Consider the following 25,138-nt stretch of genomic DNA (forward strand, 5'->3'; position numbering starts at 1 on the left):
TTGATTGATCTATTTTAATATAAATGACTTTATTGTCACTACTACACCCATGATATGATGAAGTCTACTATGTGGACAAAAGTAGTTAGCAAGGGTGTCTTTTCATTACATTGGTGAAAAACAATTGTTCTTTTGGTGAACAAACAAGTGCTTATTCTGCATTCTTACTGGAACAATTACTGGGTTATTTTGCTGTACTTCTCCTTCTGTTCAGCATTCATTTTGGTTTTTACTTATTACTAGTTTTCAATTGTTGTCAATTGTATTTTTTTCAGATATTTTTGCCCTTTGCTGCATAAAATGTATGATGTTCTTGTTAGTTTGTAATGGTTACATTCAGTAGATAGTGCCAGTGTACTACTCTATGGGAAATTGCTGCTGGTGCTATTTCTAAGTGTGCACATTCTATGGGAAATCATTGCTAGCGCAATTTCTAAGTGTGCATATTCTAGGAGAAATCATTGATGGTGCAACTTCTAAGTGTGCATATTCTATGAGAAATCATTGATGGTGCAGTTTCTAAGTGTGCATTGGCAGTAATTTTATTTATTTTTCATGCATCCCAAACATGTATATTGACATATATTAACAGGACAGTTCTTGAGAACTTCGAGATTAGGTATAGATGACACCAGTAATAATGCTAAGATTGAACATCTGTCACAGAATCTTAAAAAACGTGGTTACAATAGTAAAGAAATTAATAGAGCCATCAGTGATAGCAAGGCTTTGAGACAGTCTGTAGGAAGACGGTATTACTCTAAGAAAAACAATACAGATGGAGTCAATTGAAAAGTCAGAACTAATGCTACAGAAGGGGACATTAGGCTTTTGTTAACATTCAGTAATGATGTGGAACAAATATGTCAAGTAATAAAGAAATAATTGGAAAATTCTAACAGCAGATCTCAATGTAAGGAGAATAGTTGGGGAACATCCAAAGTTTTGTTTCAGGAATAGGAAGAACCTAAAGCAATTATTGTGCCAAAATGTTCAGAGGAGACCAAAGACACTTATTATGAAAACAGGGACACATTTCTGTAGGAGATGGAAGGCATGTCCTTTTATGAACACAAAAGATCTTTTTGAACATCCGATTGCATATAGACTTTATAGGCTTAATGCTTATACTGATTGTGTAAGTCAGAATCTTGTATACATAGCTACATGTGAACAGTGCATTTGCTTCTATTTGGGAAAGACAGACAGATGTTTAAAAGAATATCACATGATTTCAGTGATATACTCTTAGAGAGTAGGAATAATGCTTTGGCACAGCATATACAAAGTTATCCTACAGATAATTTCTTTATTTATGGTTTTGCAAATAGCAGTAGAAAATTTAAAAGGTGGAGACATAGAAAAAAGCATAGAATACTTAGAGATGTGCTGGATAGCCAGTTTATAGGCTGATAAGGTAGCAGGACTTCAATGGAATGATTCCTTTAAAACCTGCTTTAAAAGGAAGGAAGTTACCTAGGTAGCTTTGTTTTCATCAGTGCTTACCTGTTTAAGTATCCTTGGATTACAGGAAATGGCAAGATCTGAAGAAGGATTAGATAGCTGAAAGTGCTTGTCCTATTTGTCCTATAAAGATTTATCCTGTTTTTTTGAGCTGTGTTATTTTATTGCATTTTATTAAATAGTTGTTTTTTAATCAACTGGATCTTTTACCACCACCGTGGTGGCAAGACTTTAATTTACTTAGATATATCTATTTAAAATAGATACATTACATATCAGATAGATACAGGTAGATACAGATACTGTCTCTCAGAAAAAAAACATATATCTAGCTTCATGAAATAGCTATATTACATATCAAATAGGCAGATAGAGATAGATACAGATCTAACTATATGAAAGTCCAACAATTCATTAAAACTTTAGCTATTAAGCACAACTTATCGATAAATAACCAAATAAAGAATGCAATCCACCCACACCCCTGCAAATGATATATAACAACTCCAAGATTGCACTACAGCAGGGAAAGGGAAAAATTAATCAATCACCAGTGTTCCATGATCTGGCACAGTATAACTGCAGTTACATTTGAACAGCTGTGCTGGCAGTTTTCCTAAGTTTGACAATTTGTAGGCAACCCATACATACACATACATATATATATATATATATATATATATATATATATATATATGTATGTATATGTATATATATGTATATATATATATATATACATATGGTTTCACTTCATATCGTCGAAATCTCATTTCATCGAATTACAAAACATCGAGACCAAATCGTCGAAAGCTCATTTCATCGAAAACTCAGGACATCGAATCTCAAATCATTGAAAACTACAAAGCAACCAGAAATAACAGCGCAGGCACTGTTTACCACGTTTATGCAGGGGGCCAAGTCCACCTGCACCCCTCCACACCCCCTGAAAATTAAATATACCAACTCCAAGGTCGCATTACAGTGGGGTTAGGAAATTACCTTTTGCCCCACTGTAGTGCAATCTTGGAGTTGGTATATTTAATGTATGAGGGGTGGGGGGCGGATCCCCCCCCACATGGGTGGTGCAGGGGCACTTGACCTCCTGCATAAACGTAGTAAAAACTCTGTGGGATGTTATTTCTAGTTGCTTTATAGTTTTCAATGATTTGAGATTTGATGTTATGAGTTTTTGACGATTTGAGCATTCGATGATGTGGTCCCGATGTTTTGAAATTTCAACTATATGAAGTGAAACCATGTAATATATATATATATATATATATATATATATATATATATATAGAGAGAGAGAGAGAGAGAAAGATATAGATATATAGGTATTGATATATATATATATATATATATATATATATATATATAGAGAGAGAGAGAGAAAGATATAGATATATAGGTATTGATATATATATATATATATATATATATATATATAGAGAGAGAGAGAGAGAGAGAGAGAAAAATATAGATATATAGGTATTGATATATATATATATATAGAGAGAGAGAGAGAGAGAGAGAGAGAAAGATATAGATATATAGGTATTGATATATATATATATATATATATATATATATATATATATATATATATATATAGTTTTCTTACTTATTCTTGTGAGTCTTTGTTTGTGCCCCTTGACATTTGTTTAGTTAACGTGTAGCAGAATTAAAATTTTGTCTACTATTAGACCAAATATGATTCTATTAAATTCATTTTCTACCAAATGTGATTCTGTTTATTTTTTTCTGTAATTTATTATTGCCTATAAAAAGTAATAGACTCATATATATGCACATACATATGTATATAGCTATATAGCTATCTGTCTATAATACAAACACACACACACACACACACACACACATCTATATATATATATATATATATATATATATATATATATATATATATATATATAGATGCATATATAGATGGATATTAGTGTAGATAAAATATAGGTTTAGAAGATTCAATATAATTCTTGGGGCAGAGTCAGAAGTTGAAATCACTCGACAAATTAAAGAGGTAGCCTTCAACAAAAGAACAATTAATTACTACATTTCTTACTGTTAATGTACTTTATTTTTCTTGATGAAAAATGTGCTTCCTTGAGTCATCTGCATCATAAACATGGTATGAATTTTTGCAAGGTTCGCATCATCTTACTTAAAGAGAAAGCTTGACTGTAATGTTTGATTTTACATCTGTTCATGAAGCAAACAAGTTTTGTTGCCAGTATAGGTTTTACCTCATACATTTTAAAAGGTATGACTGCCTAATGATTATGGGAAGAATTCATGAATGTCATTGAAGTAGGACTGATACATAACAGAATGGTATACCAAAGCCCTACTTGATATACCAACGCTCTACATGATTCAGACAGACTGCTACAAGGAGGGGTAAAACACTGTTCATGGGCTTATTCCATTGTGTAGCCACAGATCTCTTGCACAGAGGATGCACTCAAATGGTCTTCCAACTATCACCAACTTCATAATCATACTAGATTCAGAAACACTTCAGTAATTGAATGGAAATGCTCCCTACTACGTAAGTCACAGGAGCAGATCTGCATAAATGCAATTGATATAATGCCTCTGACAAACCAATTCCCCTTCTCTGCTGCTCACCATGTGGATATGAGAAATAGTTTCAGCTCAAACACTGAAAAGAAATCTTTTGCATAGTGCGGAAAAACCTTGATAGCAGTGGAATTCCCTGTTGTGCAGATACCCTTCAAACACACTTAGACCTGTCCTCACTCAAACAGTGTGACACTGCTAACATCTCACAAGTGGGATCTACTAATGCAAATCCACTCATTAGCATACTGTACTAATGTCTTTGTTTTTCCGTCATACCTAATTAATAAGAAATGTTTATGAATTGTTTTATAGCATTATGGCATGGCACATCATTGTTTGAAGTAGCTGCTTGAAAAAGCTAAATCAGACATGGCTACAACGTATTCAGTATTTGTTCTTTCCCACACTATTCAGTCTGTGATAGCAGTGCATACAGTAGTTAGTTTTATACTATGCACACTGATGTGCAACTCAGAGATATTCCATTTTTTTGTGTACCTTCAATTATCAGTACTGCAATCAATGCACAGGAATTACTGTAGTGATAGGCAGTGTATTAAATACATATGCAAGATGTATTTATGCAGCTGTGCAGCGTATTTCTGAATACTCTCAAATGTTACTACCATGCAATGAGCAGAACTAATGACAATTATGGGAACATATTTACGCAGCCTGATATTTGCATTCGCTACTTATGGTGCTATTACAGGTTTAATAGGACATTATATAAGTGACGCTACTTTTATAATTTCATTTTCTCACCTGTAGTACGTATTTTTAGCTGGGTCTTGCACTGGAATAATATATCCCCCTCTGATATGGAGGTTGATTTTATCAAGTGGAGTAGGCATTGTGAGATTACCCTTTCTAACACTGATAACAGAACGCTGTGGAAAAAAAGAACAGTAATGTTATGGCAACTCACAGCAGATTTTTTGAAAATGAAAATAAATACTATCTATAGCTAAAAATAATGTGCTTCTAGACATGTCGATGGGCATTCCAATAGCTGTTAAAATAGAGGCATACTAAGTAATTTAGGTCACTTTATACAGGCATACATCAGGTAGGAGTAGAGAAACATTAAGATCAAAATTGTTTAAAAATCTTAGAGGAATGTGCAACATATCATATGATTTTCTCTTGTGGGTCATGGAAGGTCTCCACTATGTTTCCTTGAAACAAACAAGTTCAAATCACAAAAGTAAAATTGAGAATGCATGCACTACATTTGCATTGGGTTTCAGGATGTTGAAGCACTCCTTTATATATATATATATATATATATATATATATATATATATATATATATATCAACTGTAAGGTTTAATATAAAATTGGGAATTAGAAGAATGTTGCTTACCAAATTAACTGATGATCTTGGCAAAACACACACCACATTCACATAGTAAGTGTAAATGAAGGGAACACATCTCTTTACTTACACTGATAAAACATCAGCTTGAAATTTCTCAGATAGTTTGTCTCATTAAATAAAATCACTGTTGATCAGGTAAGTAGAGAGGGAGTACTTAATGTAATCCTTTTAATGGGGCAAGGTCCCTTCACACTTCCATACCCCTCGAACATCTGAGGTTTCTGCATCTAAAGCCTCTCTTCCCTCTTTTCAGGCAGCTTAAGGACCGATATCGAATGCACAAGAGCATATCAGTACTAACCACCCAACTGAATGTGACTAGACAAGAGCATATCAGTACAAACCACCCAACTGAATGTGACTAGACAAGAGCATATCAGTACTAACCACCCAACTGAATGTGACTAGACAAGAGCATATCAGTACTAACCACTCAACTGAATGTGACTAGACAAGAGCATATCAGTACTAACCACCCGACTGAATGTGACTAGACAAGAGCATATCAGTACTAACCACCCAACTGAATGTGACTAGACAAGAGCATATCAGTACAAACCACCCAAGTGAATGTGACTAGACAAGAGCATATCAGTACTAACCACCCAACTGAATGTGACTAGACAAGAGCATATCAGTACTAACCACCCAAGTGAATGTGACTAGACAAGAGCATATCAGTACTAACCACCCAACTGAATGAGACTAGACAAGAGCATATCAGTACTAACCACCCAACTGAATGTGACTAGACAAGAGCATATCAGTACTAACCACCCAACTGAATGTGACTAGACAAGAGCATATCAGTACAAACCACCCAAGTGAATGTGACTAGACAAGAGCATATCAGTACTAACCACCCAACTGAATGTGACTAGACAAGAGCATATCAGTACAAACCACCCAAGTGAATGTGACTAGACAAGAGCATATCAGTACTAACCACCCAACTGAATGTGACTAGACAAGAGCATATCAGTACTAACCACCCAAGTGAATGTGACTAGACAAGAGCATATCAGTACTAACCACCCAACTGAATGAGACTAGACAAGAGCATATCAGTACTAACCACCCAACTGAATGTGACTAGACAAGAGCATATCAGTACTAACCACCCAACTGAATGTGACTAGACAAGAGCATATCAGTACAAACCACCCAAGTGAATGTGACTAGACAAGAGCATATCAGTACTAACCACCCAACTGAATGTGACTAGACAAGAGCATATCAGTACTAACCACCCAACTGAATGAGACTAGAAAAGAGCATATCAGTACTAACCACCCAACTGAATGTGACTAGACAAGAGCATATCAGTACTAACCACCCAACTGAATGTGACTAGACAAGAGCATATCAGTACAAACCACCCAAGTGAATGTGACTAGACAAGAGCATATCAGTACTAACCACCCAAGTGAATGAGACTAGACAAGAGCATATCAGTACAAACCACCCAAGTGAATGTGACTAGACAAGAGCATATCAGTACTAACCACCCAACTGAATGTGACTAGACAAGAGCATATCAGACAAACCACCCAAGTGAATGTGACTAGACAAGAGCATATCAGTACTAACCACCCAACTGAATGTGACTAGACAAGAGCATATCAGTACTAACCACCCAACTGAATGTGACTAGACAAGAGCATATCAGTACAAACCACCCAAGTGAATGTGACTAGACAAGAGCATATCAGTACTAACCACCCAACTGAATGTGACTAGACAAGAGCATATCAGTACTAACCACTCAACTGAATGTGACTAGACAAGAGCATATCAGTACTAACCACCCGACTGAATGTGACTAGACAAGAGCATATCAGTACTAACCACTCAACTGAATGTGACTAGACAAGAGCATATCAGACAAACCACCCAAGTGAATGTGACTAGACAAGAGCATATCAGTACTAACCACCCAACTGAATGTGACTAGACAAGAGCATATCAGTACAAGCCACCCAACTGAATGTGACTAGAGGCAAAGTAGATTAGCATCTTTAGTTAGAGCGAGTAAGCCTAAACAATTGTGATATGATCTGGATGATCTCAGCAACTTTATATAAACTATGTAGAAGAGATATTGATTCTAAAGATCAATGTAACATTTCGAGCTCAAACACTCAACTAGCAGTTAAGACTATTTTTAAATGATTGCTGGAAAGTACAGTGGAAGACAATGTTAAAGAAGCAATGCATGCTCTATAACAGTGCTTTTTTTTTCAGTTTAAAAAATGTATACTAATCATCTTTCAGGAAGGTCCTGATAGCCATGGGAGTAGTTTTCTAGAAGATTGCCCATAGGTTCATAGGTAGGTACTAGGCTATTGGTCCTATAGCCTATATAAGCCTAGCCAAACAGTACCTTGGCTTTTGCCACCCAAGAAAATTATTTTCCTTTGCCCCTGTCAAGCAGAGCCACAGAAGTGATCCCAGGGAAGAATTTCCTATCTCCCATCTAATCATCAAGATTTTTCTTGAAGAGTGCTAATGAGGAGCTTTGTTTGCTATAGGTAGGTAGTTTGTTTCAGAGTATGGGAAGTCTCTGGGACAGGAATCTATCCTTCCAGCATGTTCTCTTTATTGTGGTGACAAGGTTTAGGTCCCTAGAATATGTAGCTTGGAGGGGTTGGGATTTCTTTACATGGAACATGTCCTACAGCTCTGGGTTTGGCATAGCTTTGTATGTTAGGCAGAGATCGCCTCTGAGTAGCCGATATGCGACAGAGTAAAGCTGGAATTTTTTGAGACGGTCTGCGTAGGACATCTGTTTGTGGCCGGTAATCCTCTTTGTGAGGTATTTCTGAGGCCTTTCCAGTTGTTGTAGATGTCTTGCAAGGTACATACCAAAAGGGGCATTATACTCTATAATGAGTGATGAGTAGAGGGGAACAATAACCACTTTTTTCCTGGATGAGAAACCTTTTGTGATGAGGTGTGCCACATAGAAGGATTTCCTGACTATTGTGACAATGTGATTATCAAAGGAGAGACCACTGTCCACCTGTGTCCCAAGGTCTCTTATCACACTTTCATTGTTAAGTAGACTACTGCCTATGTGGTAGTTCATGGGTACAGAGTTTTTACCAAAAGGGATGACAATGCACTTTTTGACATTCAGCTTGAGGCCATGGCTTTGACAACAGGCATCTGTCTCAGTGAGGCCCTTTTGTAGGATGTCCACATTGTTAGAAGTTTTGATTATGGTTCCTAGTTTGCAGTCATCTGTGAACTTTGTTAGCCAAAGACCTTCTGTGTTAGCCTGTACTTCAGAGACGTAGATACCAAACAGGAGAGGACCTAGGACTGAACCCTGTGGTACTCCACTTGTCTCTGGTCTGAAGTTGGATTTAGAGTCTGCTACTTTCACAGTGTGGGTTTTGTCAGTGAGCCAGTTGGCAACCCATCTTGTAACATAGGGATTTATACCTAATTTAGTGAGTTTATCTATAATTCCAGAGTGGGGGATGGTGCAGAAATCATTGGCGAGATTGAGATAGGCTGTGTGAACCACCTTACCCTTATCTACGGCTATGGTGACCAGTTCAAAGAAGTCTATCAGATTTAGGAGACATGATCTGCCTTTTTCAAACCCGAACTGGGTAGGGTACAGAGTTTGGAGATTACCAATGTCATTGTTTATAAGTTCCATGATGATACGTTCCATAGCCCTGCAGACCAGGCTCGTCAGGCTAATGGGGTGGTAGTTCCTGGGGTCAGTGGTGGCTCCCCCTTGTGGAGTGGTATAACTGTTGCTGTGCGCCATTCACTGAATTTAACTTGACTAGTGCAGAATCAGACAGTCTACCTTTGTGACCTGAGCTACAATCATTGACTAATTCTGAACTCCTGCAATGTAAATATCATATAGTTCTGTGAGTCACAGTTCGGAGACTGAATCATTCCTAAGAGTTGTGATTTAGGTCAAGAGATTTCCTAGGACTGGAGAGCTAATTCATTTGCAAGATTCTACTGGATATTGATCTCAGAGCTATAAGAACCCCGACCATGTCTGTAAGTACAATATAAATTGCATTTATTTATATGTTTATTTATTTTTATGTATGTGTATGTGTATATGTACATTCATAGCATGCAGTCTTTCAAATATAAAAATCTAAATCAGTGAATTTTCTCCTACAAATAGGAGTCAATACTACTAGGCAAGTGTGGGCATAGTTTAGTTACAGCAAAAGCCCAGTCAGAAAACTAAAGTTAAATCTTGCTTCATCTTGACTGCAGTTCGAACTCCACTGCATTTTGGAATTGTCATAAAGTATTGCCTCAGTATTTTGTATTGTATCTTACTGTGAAGGGGAGGCAAACTGAACATGTGTGCAAATAGGAAGCAGGGAAGTTGCTGAATGTAGAAAAAGGTATATTAGAGTTGCTATTGGTGATAAAAGTGACTAACTTGCTGTTTGTCTTGAAGTTTTCATAACTTAACTTTGCGTGGAAGGAAAGCATATGCACATCTTCACTGTAATGAGGACGCATTATATTTTTTTACTGGTAACTTGAGATCTGGCATCAATGGAAATCCAGCATAAAGGAAGCATAAAGGAAGTATCCCAAAGAGGTCATATAAAACCACAGAAAGAGGGAGGTAGGGTTAGAATAGCTTCATGGGCTCTAATGTTTATGATACAGAATTTCTGGTGTTACTTTGCTGTGGGTAAAGAGACCTCAAATCAGAATCTAAATATATCCTGAGTTTATAAGTGTTTTTGTATGAATTGTATTAAAGCTTAGGGCTATTATTTCCTGAAGAAGCATTTTGTTCTGAACAATGAATGCATACTACTGCATATGGAAATCTGTCAGCAGGTTTAATGTGCTTTAGTTACCTAGTTAGATAGTTAAATTGGCTATGTGAAAAACAGGTTGACTTTGTATTACAGAGAAGCCATAGGCAAAATATTACATGAATATTAAGCAGCACAATTAAACAGAAAATGATACAGAATCTACTTCTTATTGCAGGAAAGATAATCAACAACACATAAAATAGAGGGCACATAATGAAATAAGCAAAACGGCTAAGTATGATTGTATAAATATGTAACCTGTCTCAAAAAATAAAATCTCACAAGGACAGTAATTTAAATAAGAATTCAATGCAAACAAGGTACTTAAGATTAACTGGAGAAGGAGCATAGAAGTTCTGCTGCCAAGATGTTTACAATGGTCATCTGAAACGGCATGCAATCAGGATCTCTGAAATGAGTTTGATGTTGTTGTTCATATGCATCAGGAAACGATTACTGAAAAAAAGGATGGCCACAAACTAAACATCACCCATGTCACCAACGTCTAACACAGAGGTGGTGTTGTTGTTTACTATTTTCATTTAGTTCAGCTCTTCATAACCTCAGGGATTTTACCAAACTAGCACTTCCTCTAAATAAGGCTCTCTACTAACACTAAGCACCAGAATGAAGAAAAAATAAGACAGAAAATGCAAGAGAAGCATGAATTTCAAGTATCACTTTTCTCCTACAAAGTTTTTGCAGGATTGCACCCACACACACACACACACACACACACACACACACACACACACACACACACACACACACACACACACACACACACACACACACACACACAGACACATCCTCCACCCCAGGTATGGGATGCACACATGTCACAACCCTGAATTTATATACACCAATTCTGACATCATACATCAGATGAAAGGAAGTAGTCCAAAAACCAGCAATGTCAGACTAAGTATATGAAAGCCCACATTTACAGTCTTGCTATTCTGGGACTCTGGAGTCTGTATGTCCTCCTCGCAGTCGAGTGGCATTTGAAAGACATGCGTGAATGGGCATGCCTTCGTTGAAGGTTGGGTGTCGAGCTGGCACCTCGGCACCATAAAAATCTACTGCCAATCATTAGTGGACCAGAGTTCCATTGTGGCGACCCCTAATCAGGAAAAGTTGAAAGAAGAACAACAATAAGTAGTCTGAGAATTACTTGTTAACAGCTGCTTCTTCAACTAAATCATTGGGCATGTATTTATATCTGTAAAGCTATTTACCATGTTAGCTACTGCTGCTTCCTTTTCCTTTTGTCTTCCACTGCACAGTTTGGGTTTGTTTCCTTAAATGGCTGATTTGATTATCTTGTAGTCAAGAGAGTTAACAAATGTGTTCTCCAGCACTTCATGTTAAAAGCATCAATACCTTTGTGCACAACCTTAGTTGTAAGCTGACTCTCACAGCTACATGCTGTTAATACAAATCAAAGAATTCGCTGCCTGTCTTCTTCAGAATATTAGCTAGATTTCCTGTAGCTGTCGTTCAAATAATCTAGCATGTTTACATGGCTACAGTGACCATATGAAGAGGTTTTTGTACACACACACACACACACACACACACACACACACACACACACACACACACACACACACACACACACACACACACACACACACACACACACACACACACACACACAATAAAATCTTTACAAAAATAAGGTTAATTATAAGGCCACATAAGGGAGCAGAGGGAAAAATTTAAGTGGGAGGGTTTCTTTCTCTGGTAAGTTGTGTCTGAACAGGGGAACCAGGCAGGGGTGTCTTTCTTTCCCCTTTGTTAATTTCTTTATATTTATCTTATATTTATTTATAAATATAATTTATTTATATATTTATTTATATTATTTATTTTTATGTTTATATTTAGCGCCACTGACCAAGAATATAAGGGACTCAGAAATTCAAGGATATAATTGGCATGGCAATCCAAAAAATTGGCTTTATTTGCAGACAAAATAATTTTGTGCCTGGTAAAAACAGAAAATGACATCTTACTGTTGTGGGTCATTACAAGACAGTTTCATATCTTCTTGGGATATAAAATTAATAAAGACAAAAGAAAGGCTATAGCTATAAATGACATACCCACATGAGAATTTTTTCAGCAGTAATGACAAAAATAAAATATTTAGGAATATGGGTTAAAAAGGATTCCATTATGGTAGCTAAGGGTAGATGGGAAGAGACTAAAGAAAAGATAATACAAAACCTGAGAAACTGGAACATGTTGTTTATTAATATGGGGAGCAAGATACGTGCATTGAAAATATGTTTAGTCCCTTTCTTTAGTTTTACATACAGGTCAGACATATTTCTATCAACCAGTGGAGAAGTGGTGGACAGTAATTAATAAAGAGTGGAAGGATTGTATCTGGGATTAGAACAGGACAAGATTCAAGTGGGATAAGGTGATTTAGGATTATCTAATTTGAAGGGATATTGTGGAGGTACACAGTTAATGTTCATATGCATAACACAAGCAGAAAGCTAAAATTCAGTGCGGAAAGAGATGAGTATAAAGAGCTGCGGGGGGGTTCAAGAAATAAGGACAGATTTGGATTTTGGATGGAGATCCTTATGGAGAATAACAACAATCATACAGAATATTATATTCGTAAAGCAGCAGAAAGTATTCTTAGAACTAACCCAATACGAGAATGGAGGAAGGAGATTTTGCCAATAGGGATGACTGCAAGTAGGGGTACAGAAAATAGACAGGAGGAGGCTGGAATGTACTGGAGAACACTGACAAAGGAATTAAGGTATTGGGAGCAAATAACTAGGAATGGAAACGTAATAGATTGGGAAGAGGCCAAGAGGACATTTTGACTTTTTTATTCCCCATTAGATGTTAACAGTTTGAACACTGGTGCTTCTCTTTCTTGTAGAACTAACTTATGCATCTGGTAGCTCCTGATCCATATTTAACATATGAGTCATATTTAGCATATTATTCATTTTTAGCATATGGTTCATATTTACCAAATGATCCATAGTTAGCATACAATTCATATTTAACATATGCTTCATATTTAGCATATGGTTCATATTTACCACAGCTCTGTCCCTCTACTCAGTCTCCTACAGACTCCTCAGATGTGAATGCTGTCTGGCATACAAAGCAATCTCAGACCACAATCTGATGGGACTGCTCCATATCCAAAAATCAAGCTCCACTCAAGTAACCCGCATGTGCGACCTCAACCTGGTCTGTGACATCAATAGGACTTGTTGGGAAACAGATGTGTGTCCCAGAGACTCCCCCTTGTGGAACAGACTCCCTCTCCATGTAAACCATAGCACCTCATTAACCCTTTTGAAGTGTAACCTGGCTAACTGGATGGGGAACAGAAAATACACCCCTGGGATTCCACCTATGTCCCTGCTGGGCAGCGGCATAGGGTGCTGACTTGTTGGAACATTGGCTAAATTCTTGGCTAGGCTTGTAAAGGCCTCAGCAGCAATAGCCTAGTAACGTCCTATGATCCTATGATCATTTAGCATATGATTCATGTTTAGCATATGATTCATATTTAGCTGAAGTCTAACTTGCGTGACCTTGAAAATTACTTAGCATTTGTTAAATAATATAAGCACTCTTTAGCAATGCACTATATGGGACTACAATGTAAAATGATCCTTCCCAATCAAATGTTATGTTTTCTAAGTTTGCTGGTAAATTCCATGCTAAACTGTAACAATATCATTTATTTTAAATTATGTTAATGGTTAAATGAACTACTCACAGGACACATTTAAGTCATGATTAAAACTTCAAAAGAGACCACAGATTTGTCTCTTGTGAGTTAGAAATTAGAACTGATCAGTTAAGGACTCATACATAAGATAGAAGAGGTCACTTAAGGTTAATAATTTGTGACCTGAGAGTTGGAGCTAGGAATTAAACCTTCCATTTAAGGGGTAAAATAAAACATTTCAGAGCTTTACTGGGAAAGGCTCACCCAGAATCTGCTACACTTTGCTGTGAAGGAAAAGTTAGTTTGCTTTTTATTTGTTGTATTTTGTATTACTTTATTGCCTTTTTATATTTTGAATACTGTGATGTTTTTTCTTTACCTTGTGTTTTACTTGTAGTCTGCTTTTAACTGCATATTAAAACTTCAAAAGAGACCACAGCTATGTCTCTTGTGAGTCAGGCAGAAACTGTCATTCTAGTTGCCCGCCTCTTATGTTAATTTGACCATATATCTCATTTCCTCTCTGCTTTCACTGGCTTGTGTGAGTAAGCACAAAATTATCATTTTGTGAAATCACTCCCCTTCAACTATTTAAATTTATTGGCCATCCTACTGTATTCCATAGTACCAGAATACAAAAGTGACCACCCCCTTTCAATCTATCTTGCTGTTTTAAAAATAGTGACTACACACTAAAACTTAACTTTTTAGACAGGTAAAACTTAAGTTACCTACTTTCACATTTAACTTCTCTAGTGCACACTGCAGTGTTTAGGATACACCATTTTTTTTCATCTTACCTTTAAGCATCCCTGCGACTAACACTTGCTCTAATACCTGCTGGAAAGCACTAGGAAGTCAAACTGATACAGTCACTCAACTCTCCTTGTCAATAAGGAGAAATTCATTGTAGGCACTAAACAGCCTATAATTGCAAAATAGCTTGCTAAGATAAGGGAAAACAGCTCCTGTACTTTACAAAAAAAGCACCAAACCAGGCATGTCCAAGGGTCAGCTTCTGGTGATTTCTCCTGTCCAACTGGTGAATCTGGGCATACTGGGGCAATGCAGCAATTGTCTCATGTACACAGACAACCCTCTCCTCCTACCAGCCAACACTACAACCTTTGAGATATGCACTTACATAGCCAAACTGGAAGCAAAACTCTCTCCACCCAAGAATGTGCTAGACAGTCAAGAGGCGAAGGTTAACACCTGCACTACACCTCAAGCAACACATAGATTTTCTAAACTCACACCACCAACACCCACACATAGTAACACTAAACCCACATATGTGGAGGCCCTTAACTGTAAACTTCCCAAGCAACAAGGTCCTCCGAAGCTGAAAAGCAAACAAACACCAATCACAACCAAAGTGTCACATAGCTCACAACACCAGTGTGCCACCCAGCAACAGCCCCTAAGGAAAGACAACGTACCTAATACTTTAGTCATAGGTGACTCTATAGTCAGGAACACTGATGTCCCACTCACCAGGCTGAACAAGGAGAAAATTAAAGTCAGCTGCCTGTCGGGTGCCAGGATCCGCCACATATTATTAAATATTTTACTATCTTCTATTATGGCTGGTTATTTAGGGAGGAATTTTGATAACCTGAAAGTGTTTATGCGTATTCTGATAACACCAGGTCCACTCCAAAAAGCCTTAATGCTTGGATTACATGCTACCATTTATATTGACATTTATTGCACCCAACATAATTTAACACCCCTTTTGAAGGGTACTGTGGTAATTTGATTGGTGGCAGCCATTACCATGTAATTTAGGAAAGAAGACATAGCAGGCAAATATTTGCCAGTCTTTCCCAAGTGTGTTTGTGTGTATGAGTATCAAATATTTAAGAGTTTGTGTTAAATAATAGAACTGGGACACAGTGCTATGCAGTGTTTAGTATGAAAACTCAGTTGGGGATCTGGAGTGAAGCATATATCCAATCCCAGGTAGTCGAGGGGAAATTGTGTGTTTTATCCTGGCATTCAGTGACGCTCCCTTACTGAAGACACTGGTGAGGACTGAGGCTCCTTAGATACTGCCCAGGTTTAAGTGGGGTCGTCACACTTATTTTACTGCTACCTTCTTTCAGTTTGCTGGACAAATTTCAGAGAAATCTGGGTCTATATCATTTTGTTAAAAGCTTAATTGAGTGAATCTCTATTCATTGAACCCAATTAAGTGAAAGCTCAATTAAGCGAACAACAATTTCAGAGAAAACTTTCCCAGGCAAAATAACCACTGGGATAGCTCCCAACCATAACAAAGACAACAAAATGTAAAACTCGGCGAAGTGGGGGGTTTCATCTTCCACACCCCCTTAACTAAATATGCTAACTTCAAGATCGCACTACAGTGAGGAAAAGGGCAAGTACCCGATAACGGCCAATCACATCCTTTCCCTGGGAAATTTTTCACTGAAATTGTCATTTGCTTAATTGAGCTTTCATTGAGTAAGGTTCAATGACTAGCAATTCGCTCAATTAAGCATTCGACAAACTGATGTAGACAAAAGAAATCCATGTAAGTAGTTGTTAGTGTAAACTAAAGCCTTACCAGTTATATACAGTCATTGTTTTGTTTGGAATAATTTAGATCATCAATGAGTACCTTATTAAGTACAGAAGGGAGGCATCTTTTCTGCAGTAATTAAAATCCAAGAGTGTAAAGAAGAAAGGATAGTCTAGCAGTGATTGGTAGCTAGTTAGCATTAATGATGTACTATATTATGTGAAGGGATGATGCATAAAAGTATTTTATCCCAACTGTTTCAATAAATCAAGTGTTTTGTACAGAGTTCAGTATTAATACAATCAGTTTATATCTGAATCTTGGAAGTAAGACAATAATAATCTCATGATGAAGTTCTTGTTACACAATAAAGAACAAAAGCATAAAACGTTCAAATACTTTGTTCTGTGAGCTTTTTGAACTTTTTCTTCAGAGAATAATTGACATATAATCTTCTAGCTTATATAGTGAGCAGATTAAACATTTTATATATTAGAACTTAAATGATTTATTACCATATTCACGTTATACTTCAGCATGCAGGTCCAATATTATGTGTTCATCTGCTGAAATGCCTAGGTATTTTAGTTGTTTGGTAAGTAGGAGGTGGGTATTTAGAGGGTCATTAATAACAAGGTGCATGCATGTTTTAGCCTGTAGGATATACAAATATCACTACTGTCATGTTATGAGCATTGACAAGTAAATCATATGCAGGATTTTGAAAGATCTTAAAATACTTCTGTAGTCAACATAAAACAGGAAGAAACTAACAAAACCATACTTTTTTTTTTTTGTAGTTTTTTTTTTCTTTTTTGTTTTTTGGAACATAATCAATAAGATATAATCAACAGCATCACACCTTACTTGTGGCTTTAGTTTTATGAATATATCTGGAGAATTTTGAGCTCTACAAGTCTCATGGAGACACAATATGTGCATTGATTACATTGTTCTGGGAATGTCAGTGGTTAACTGAGGTCCTCAAGTGAGGACACTAAGGATTAGTTAATCAGTTAATAGTTTCTCTGGTTGAGCAGTTCTATAAGGTTTGTTGGTACTATTGATGGTCACCTAGACAACCCAAGATTTTTTTTCTGTTACTTTTGAAAGTTTTTTTTTTTTATTATTATTGTGAAAGTTTGGCACTGGCCATCGTGCGTGTGTGTGTGTGTGTGTGTGTGTGTGTGTGTGTGTGTGTGTGTGTGTGTGTGTGTGTGTACATGTGAGGGTGGGATGTAGACCAGATTAGCCTTTAAGTTATGGGAAGCGGCAAGTGTTATTACATAATAAAATAAAAGCAAATGTGTGACTGCGGTATAAGGTTGGCTCTGTTAGAAGTTTTAAAAAATGCATGCTTTTAATTATTCATGTTTAAGGCACTAAATCAATAATACACATATTTAAGGAGACTTTCATATATGAAATTATAATAAAACTGCAACAAATTAAAAAATATATTCTGAAATTCTAACAGGCCCCTTCACACTGCAAGGTCCTCTGCTATGACTGTTTCAGCTTGTGCCTAAATTTGGCTTTGATGTTTTCAAGTTTGCATGTAAATACATATATGGATTTACATCTGTTTGTGGAATACTATCTTTTCAAATACTGGTCATCAATTCCTTGACAATGTAAGCATTTGAAATCAAATAGGAGAAGAGAATACAGACAAACCACAAGGAGCCTACTTTACAAAAATTAGAACAAAACACAAAATCCAGAAAGCAGCTACATTAGCCATCATCCAACATACACTGACTGCAAAAATACACTAAATCCATGGAATGGAATATGAAAGACATTATCAGTGCAATACATCCATGTCACTATATATATATATATATATATATATATATATATATATATATATATATATATATCTATATATAAACTATGACCTACTTGAGAGTAAACAAGTTTAATAAATAACAGGAAAAAAATCAAAAAGACATACAGGAGTGTTTTTGTCACAAAAAAAGAGGTCTCATAAAAGTCATTCCGGTTTTGGTGACTTTGTTGAGTTTTCCTGTTATTTATTAAACTCATTTATTCTTTCATAGTTCATGCCTTTTATACAGTCTACAAAATATGCTATTTATAGGTAGATTTCTAGATAGCATATTTTTTATAACTGTCAAGCTTCATATAGTTTGGAAAGTACTAGATAGCCCCTATCCACTGCGGGGTCTGCCAGGCTGTACTTCTACCCCCTGAGTATCTTCAATTTTTGCCTGAGGCTTGTGTGTACTGTAAATCCATCCTGTTGTGTGTTCCATCTGTCACTTCTGATGTGGAATTTTATTTACGACCTACTGCTGGTTTACTCCCCTGCAGTTTCTGGTACATCTGAGGAATGGGTGTGCAATAAGGGCATATTGACATATTGCCCTACAGCAGCTCAATCAATGTCCTCACTCTATTCCCCTCCTTGGTCCAAGTCCCCCTCTCAAATTTCCAGCCTCAACCAGAGGCTGTTATGTGGAAAACTCAGGTATGACTTTCCTGCCTCACTCCCTCCCTGCTTGAGATGGTAACACCAGTCCTTCCCTACTGCTCTGACAGCTGCTGTAGTCACTAATTGAACCCAGTTTTCCTGGGATGTGGTTAAGCAATAACTCATGCCTGGGTGTGGATAATGCTGGATTTACCCATGGTAGGTGTGGTTTGGTCATGAGGTTGAAGCCTGAGTGGCCAAATAGACAACCATGGGTAAATCCAGCATTACCCACACCCAGAAGTGGGTTATTGCTATTATACAATGACATTATTTAAGAAATAAAATACTTACTTTTCTGAAAAAACAGCATTGTATAATGCCTCCGTGCTGCCCTTCCACAGCTGTCCGCTATTATGCGGCAGTTTCTGATGTACTGCAGATGCGTATGATTACGCAATACATCAGAGCTGTGTGTGGAAGCAATGGAGAAAGGAAGATCTCCATTGCTTTTTTTAAAGCTGTCTCGCTATGTTAAACCCATTTAACATAGCGAGATTACAGCAACGGAGATCTTCCATTCTCCGTTGCTGTCTAAAAAAAAGACTTATACTAATGGAAAAAGTCTGGGCGACCGGACCTTTTTCCACTGACTTACAATGGGCACGCTGACCAATCAGCATGCACATTTTGGAATATTGATAGGGGGTCATTGTATAATCAGGGATTTATCACACCACGCCATCAGAGAGGCATTTATAGATAGTACATAAAAAATAAAACAGAAACAACAATTCTTATTGACGTGAATAAAAAAAAAAAAAAATCACACTGCAGACACAAAGTGAACAATCAATCAGTCAGGCCAAAAATGTCAAAGTAAACTAACCCCCTTGTGGCAAAATTAATCAAAATTAGAATTAAAAAGGTTTACATACAAGAATAATCATAAATAAATCAATTGGAAATGACATTCTAGGCAAAACAGACCATTCTAACTATCCAGTCCAACTAAAAAATACTTTAAACATTGTAAATGTAGCTATCCTAATAAAGCTCTATGTGCCCTGATACAATACGTATAAAATAAGATGACCGAGAAAAAAAAATAAGCTAATAAAGATAGCTATTCATCACAAATACACTTGAAAGCATCCATGAAGCAGTCCACTCATAAAAAACATACAGAAGCTGTTTAATGTCCAGTTTAATCAAAACTCAGATGTTTAGTGTTGCCACTAAAATGGAAAAGAACACTGCTCTAACATTAAAGATAAAACAGAAGGAGTAGCTGCAGGGAACATGTAGGGAGATGTGGTATGTGACTAACAGCTTCACCAGTCTCATGTGCTTCCGTTGTGAGTCTTTGAGTTACATAACTAAAAGTTTGTAATTAGATGGGAATAACCAATTCTAACTTATCTAGATGAAAAAAACATTTTGGAAACCCCCCTACAACACCCAGTGCCAGGTCTTATACATGCCAACCCACTGTGTCACAAACTTGAAGTAAAGTGAAATCTCCACAAAGGAATCACTGCACATGTGCATTTGGAGACAAGACCATCAGTGTACACATTGGAAGCAGCATCTGGGAAGTTCAATTTCAGTGTAACAGACTATATCAAATAGTACTGCATCCAGTTAAGGCTTGAAAATGTATAGGGAAGCTCTTATTGAGAGATTGATTCTCTAAACTTACAAAGATATTTCATTTATCTCACACCAAACCTCATACATTCCTTATAAATTACTGTGTGTGTGTGTGTGTGTGTGTGTGTGTGTGTGTGTGTGTGTGTGTGTGTGTGTGTGTGTGTGTGTGTGTGTGTATGCGTGTGTGTGTGTGTATGCTTGTTGACACAGAAAGAATTTTGTTGTTTCAGAAAAGCATTTGACTACAAGTATACTACTATACAGTAGTGAAAACACCTTTTCGATTAGCAAGACGCCATAGCTTTAGAATCTATATAGTTACAAAGTAAATACAGTGGATATAAAAAGTGTACACACCCCTGTTAAAATGACAGGTTTTTGTGATATAAAAAAATGAGACCACAATAAATCATTTCAAAAGTTTTCCCACCTTTAATGTAACCTATAACCTGTACACTTTAATTGAAAAACAAACAAATCTATTAGTGGAAAAATTTAAGAAAATAAAAACGTACAATACAATGATTGCATCAGTGTTCACACCCTTAAACCTATACTTTGTGGTGTGTACACCCTTAAACTAATACTTTGCTGAAACACCTTTTGATTTAATTACAGCATTCAGTTTTCTTTGGTACATACCTGGCATCATTTAAAGAGACTGTTTAACCCCAAATAAAGTTCAGCTGTCCAAGTAGGATATTCCTGACATTTACTCAGTTGCCTACTACAGCAAATGCCATGCTTCACAGAGAGCTTACAAAGCATCAAAGTGATCTGATTGTTGAAAGGTATCAGTCAGGAGATGGGTACAGAAAAATTTCCACAGCATTGGATATACCATGAAACACAGTGAAGACAGTCATCAAAAAGTGGAAAAAATATGGGACAACAGTGACATTGCAAAGAATTGGATGTTGCTCCAAAATTCTGAAAAGAAAAGACGAAAACTTGTCAGGAAGGCTGTCAAGAGGCCTACAGCAACACTGAAGGAGCTGCAGGAATTTCTGGGAAGTACTAGTTGTGTACTACATGTGACAGCAATCTCCCATATTCTCCCTATGTCTGGACTATGGGGTAGGGTTGCAAGACAAAAGCCTTTTTTTACATAGAAAAACATCCAGTCCCAACTAAAATTTGCAAAACAATACATCAAGTCTCCCAAAAGCATGTGGGAAAATGTGTTATGCTCTGATAAGACCAAGGTTGAACTTTTTGGCCACAATTCTAAAAGGGATGTTTGGAGCAAAAGCAACACTTTGCATCACCAAAAGAACACCATCTCCACAATGAAGCATGGTGGTGGCAGTATCATGCTTTGGGATTGCTTTTGTTCAGCTGGAACTGGGGCATTAGTCAAGGTGGAGGGAATTATGAACAGTTCCATATACCTGTCACTTTTGTCTCAAAGCCTTCAGGTGCCAGCTAGACAGCTGAAGATGAAGAGGAATTTCACATTTCAACACAACAATGACTCCAAGCATATATCCAAATCAACAAAAGAATGGCTTCACCAGAATAAAATTAAAGTTTTGGAATGGCCCAGCCAGAGACCAGACCTAAATCCAATAGAAAATCTGTGGGGTGACCTGAAGAGGGCTGTGCACAAGAGATGCCCTCAAAATCTGACAGATTTGGAGCACTTCTGCAAGGAAGAGTGGGCAAATATTGCCAAGTCAACATTTGCCATGCTGATAGACTCCTACTTAAGAAGACTGAATGCTGTAATTAAATCAAAAGGTACTTCAACAAAGTATTTGTTTAAGGGTGTGCACACACAACAAAGTATTAGTTTAAGGGTGTGCACACTTATGCAACCAGCATATTGTACATTTGTTATTTTTTATATTTTTTTCCCCTAACAGATTTGTTTGTTTTTCAAATTAATTGTGCAGGTTATAGGTCACATTAAAGGTGCGTACACTTTTTATATCCATTGTATGCTTAACTGCTACAAATACAAAATTTATGGTCAGAAAATATATTTCTTATAATCATTCATAACTCAAGTTTCCAATATTTTTTTAAACATGTTCTTCACTGAAGTTTAATTTCAGTTGATTATAAAGTTCATTAACTGTGGCATCAAATAATAAATAATAAATAAATAATAAATACATCATTTTTGCTAATTTATATAGGTGTCTATATTGTATGAAAAAATATGGTAGAGCAAAATAAGAGAATACAGTGACTTTCAGAAATGAAGCTAAACATAAGAAGTAACATTTTACTTACGTTAAAATAGTCATACCAAAGTGCATCAGGGAAGTAGCCTTCAACAACAGTAGCACCCTAGAATAATAATAAACATACTTTTTTGGCAAGGTATACACAATAAATAATGTTATACTGCTTTTTCAAGGCCAAATGTTAAAAACATGAAATTTGCAGCAAATACATTCAAATTAATGATTCTTCAGAAATGGCAGGGAGATATTTGAGTTGGTCACGTTCTGATTTTTTCTTTACATTTATGCAGTCATCAGGTACTATGCATATGCATATGCATACTGTAAGCATTTTAGTACAACAAAACATACTAGAGTCATCCTGACACTAGTGTGAACACAATTATGTAAAAAAATGCATTAACGGTAAACATTACTTCTCGAAGACTAAGTGTTGACTGGATAATTTAACAGTTGTCATTAATCTGGAATTTGTAGATATTAGCTCTATCTCTGCAATATGTACTTTGACTCTAATAACATTTCCATGATTACTCCACTGTATAATCTTGTGGCAAAATGATTATAAAATACTTATAAGTTAAAGTAATGATTATCGTTCTTATTTTCATTCAGGGTTCCAGAAAGTTGCAGCAAAAAAAAAAAAAAAAAAAACTAATTTCAGAAACGGTCACTATTTTAATAAACCATGTAAAACACACACAAAGCTCTCAGGTTTCCCCTTTGTCAGTGCATAAAATATCTGCTTTTTTGTACAACTTTTATATAAAAACACATGACACCGCCAACCAATCACTATAAGAAATTAATTATACAATTAATTAGTCAGTGCAATATCATTTGTTTTCTCTGTAAGAGAGGTTTCAGACTCACTGACTCATTTAGTCCTGGATATATATCCGCACTTAATTCTAAAATCCAAGTTAATTCCAAATTTTCTAATTTGTTGTTTATGTCTCCCCCCTCTCAGTTTTACATATAACTTTAATCACTCTAAACCTATGTGTTTCATTTCCTTCTTCTAATATATGTTTTGCTAATGCATTTGACTCTACCCACTTCTTATTTCTGACTTATGCACTATGATCCGTTCTTTAAGTTTCTGACTACTTTTATCTATATAAAAAGCTAAGCATTGCTTACAAGTTAATAAATAGACTATATTATTAGCAGATATTTTATACACTGTAGAAGGGGAAACCTGAAAGCTCTGCGTGTGTTTTATATGTTTTTTTAAAAGAGTGAACATTTCTGAAATTCATTTTTGTTTTGCTGTTATTATATATTGAATTCAGTTAACTGCAGTAAATTATCCATTTTATTGATATTCCAGAAAGTTGCAGTCAGAAGTATTCTAAACTTGAACAAGTTCACTTCAATGTTTAGTTTTTGAATCCAGGTCCAAATAATCTGACTGTATCATTTCTTACATATGTGATGGTCTCTGCTATAATTTTTAGGGGCTGGCTGGTTGAGAGTTATGCCTGTACCCTCCATGAAGATATATGTGACCCACATATTTCTGCAAATATATTCTAATGTTAAGGTCACATGAACATTGGGTATAGGAGAACTGTATAGATTTCTACAGAAACTAGCATTTTCCTTTATCCTGAACCCAGTAATATGTGACTCATAATTTATTAGTATGAGATGCATGGTATGTAATTTACATGTCACTCAAATGCAAAAATTAAATTAACTGTGCTGTTTAATCCGATGAATTACATTCAAAAACAGGTACATTCTAGCTTTCTCTTTGATCTTTGCTTCCTTTCTATTTGATTATGTCTACATAGAGGAAGTCAAGAGTTCATTACAAAATCATATGATTATTAATATGTGTGGGTACATATATCTATATCAATAGATCTGTCTCTCTATCTATGTTTCAATCAAATGGTATGCTTTTATATTCACAGTTCATTAGGGGTTTGTTTTTGCTGGTATTTTGTAGATTTGGTTTATTATGTTTTTGAGTATTTTTTTGATGATATAGTATAGGCTGTAATGTTTACACTTGTCAATGTTTACAAATATATTCAAGGATATATATATATATATATATATATATATATATATATATATATGTATGTGCATATACATATACACACACACACACACACACACACACACACACACACACACACACACACACATACACAGAGACAGGCATGTATATCAAAGAAATAGATATGTATGCACGCACAAACACACATGCAGACACACGCATATGTGTGTGTGTGTGTGTGTGTGTGTGTGTGTGTGTGTGTGTGTGTGTGTATGTATATATATATATATATATATATATATATATAGTTTCACTTTCA

At 36.1% G+C, this 25,138-nt stretch overlaps 1 protein-coding gene across 1 annotated transcript in view; it reads right to left on the reverse strand.

Annotated features, from left to right (window-relative positions):
* LOC122801170 (maltase-glucoamylase, intestinal-like) overlaps nt 1–25,138 on the reverse strand; it is a 516,102-nt gene that overhangs the window by 5,152 nt on the left and 485,812 nt on the right. The window contains exons 43-44 of the mRNA XM_044070733.1: nt 22,855–22,911; nt 4,837–4,961 (exon numbers count right to left, since the gene is read on the reverse strand). Coding sequence (XP_043926668.1) covers nt 4,837–4,961; nt 22,855–22,911 — 182 coding nt within the window. The remainder of the gene's footprint in view (nt 1–4,836; nt 4,962–22,854; nt 22,912–25,138) is intronic.

Source organism: Protopterus annectens, chromosome 4.part1, assembly GCF_019279795.1.
Source record: "Protopterus annectens isolate FY-2018-M chromosome 4.part1, PAN1.0, whole genome shotgun sequence".
In the NCBI taxonomy this organism is placed as follows: Eukaryota; Metazoa; Chordata; order Ceratodontiformes; family Protopteridae; genus Protopterus; species Protopterus annectens.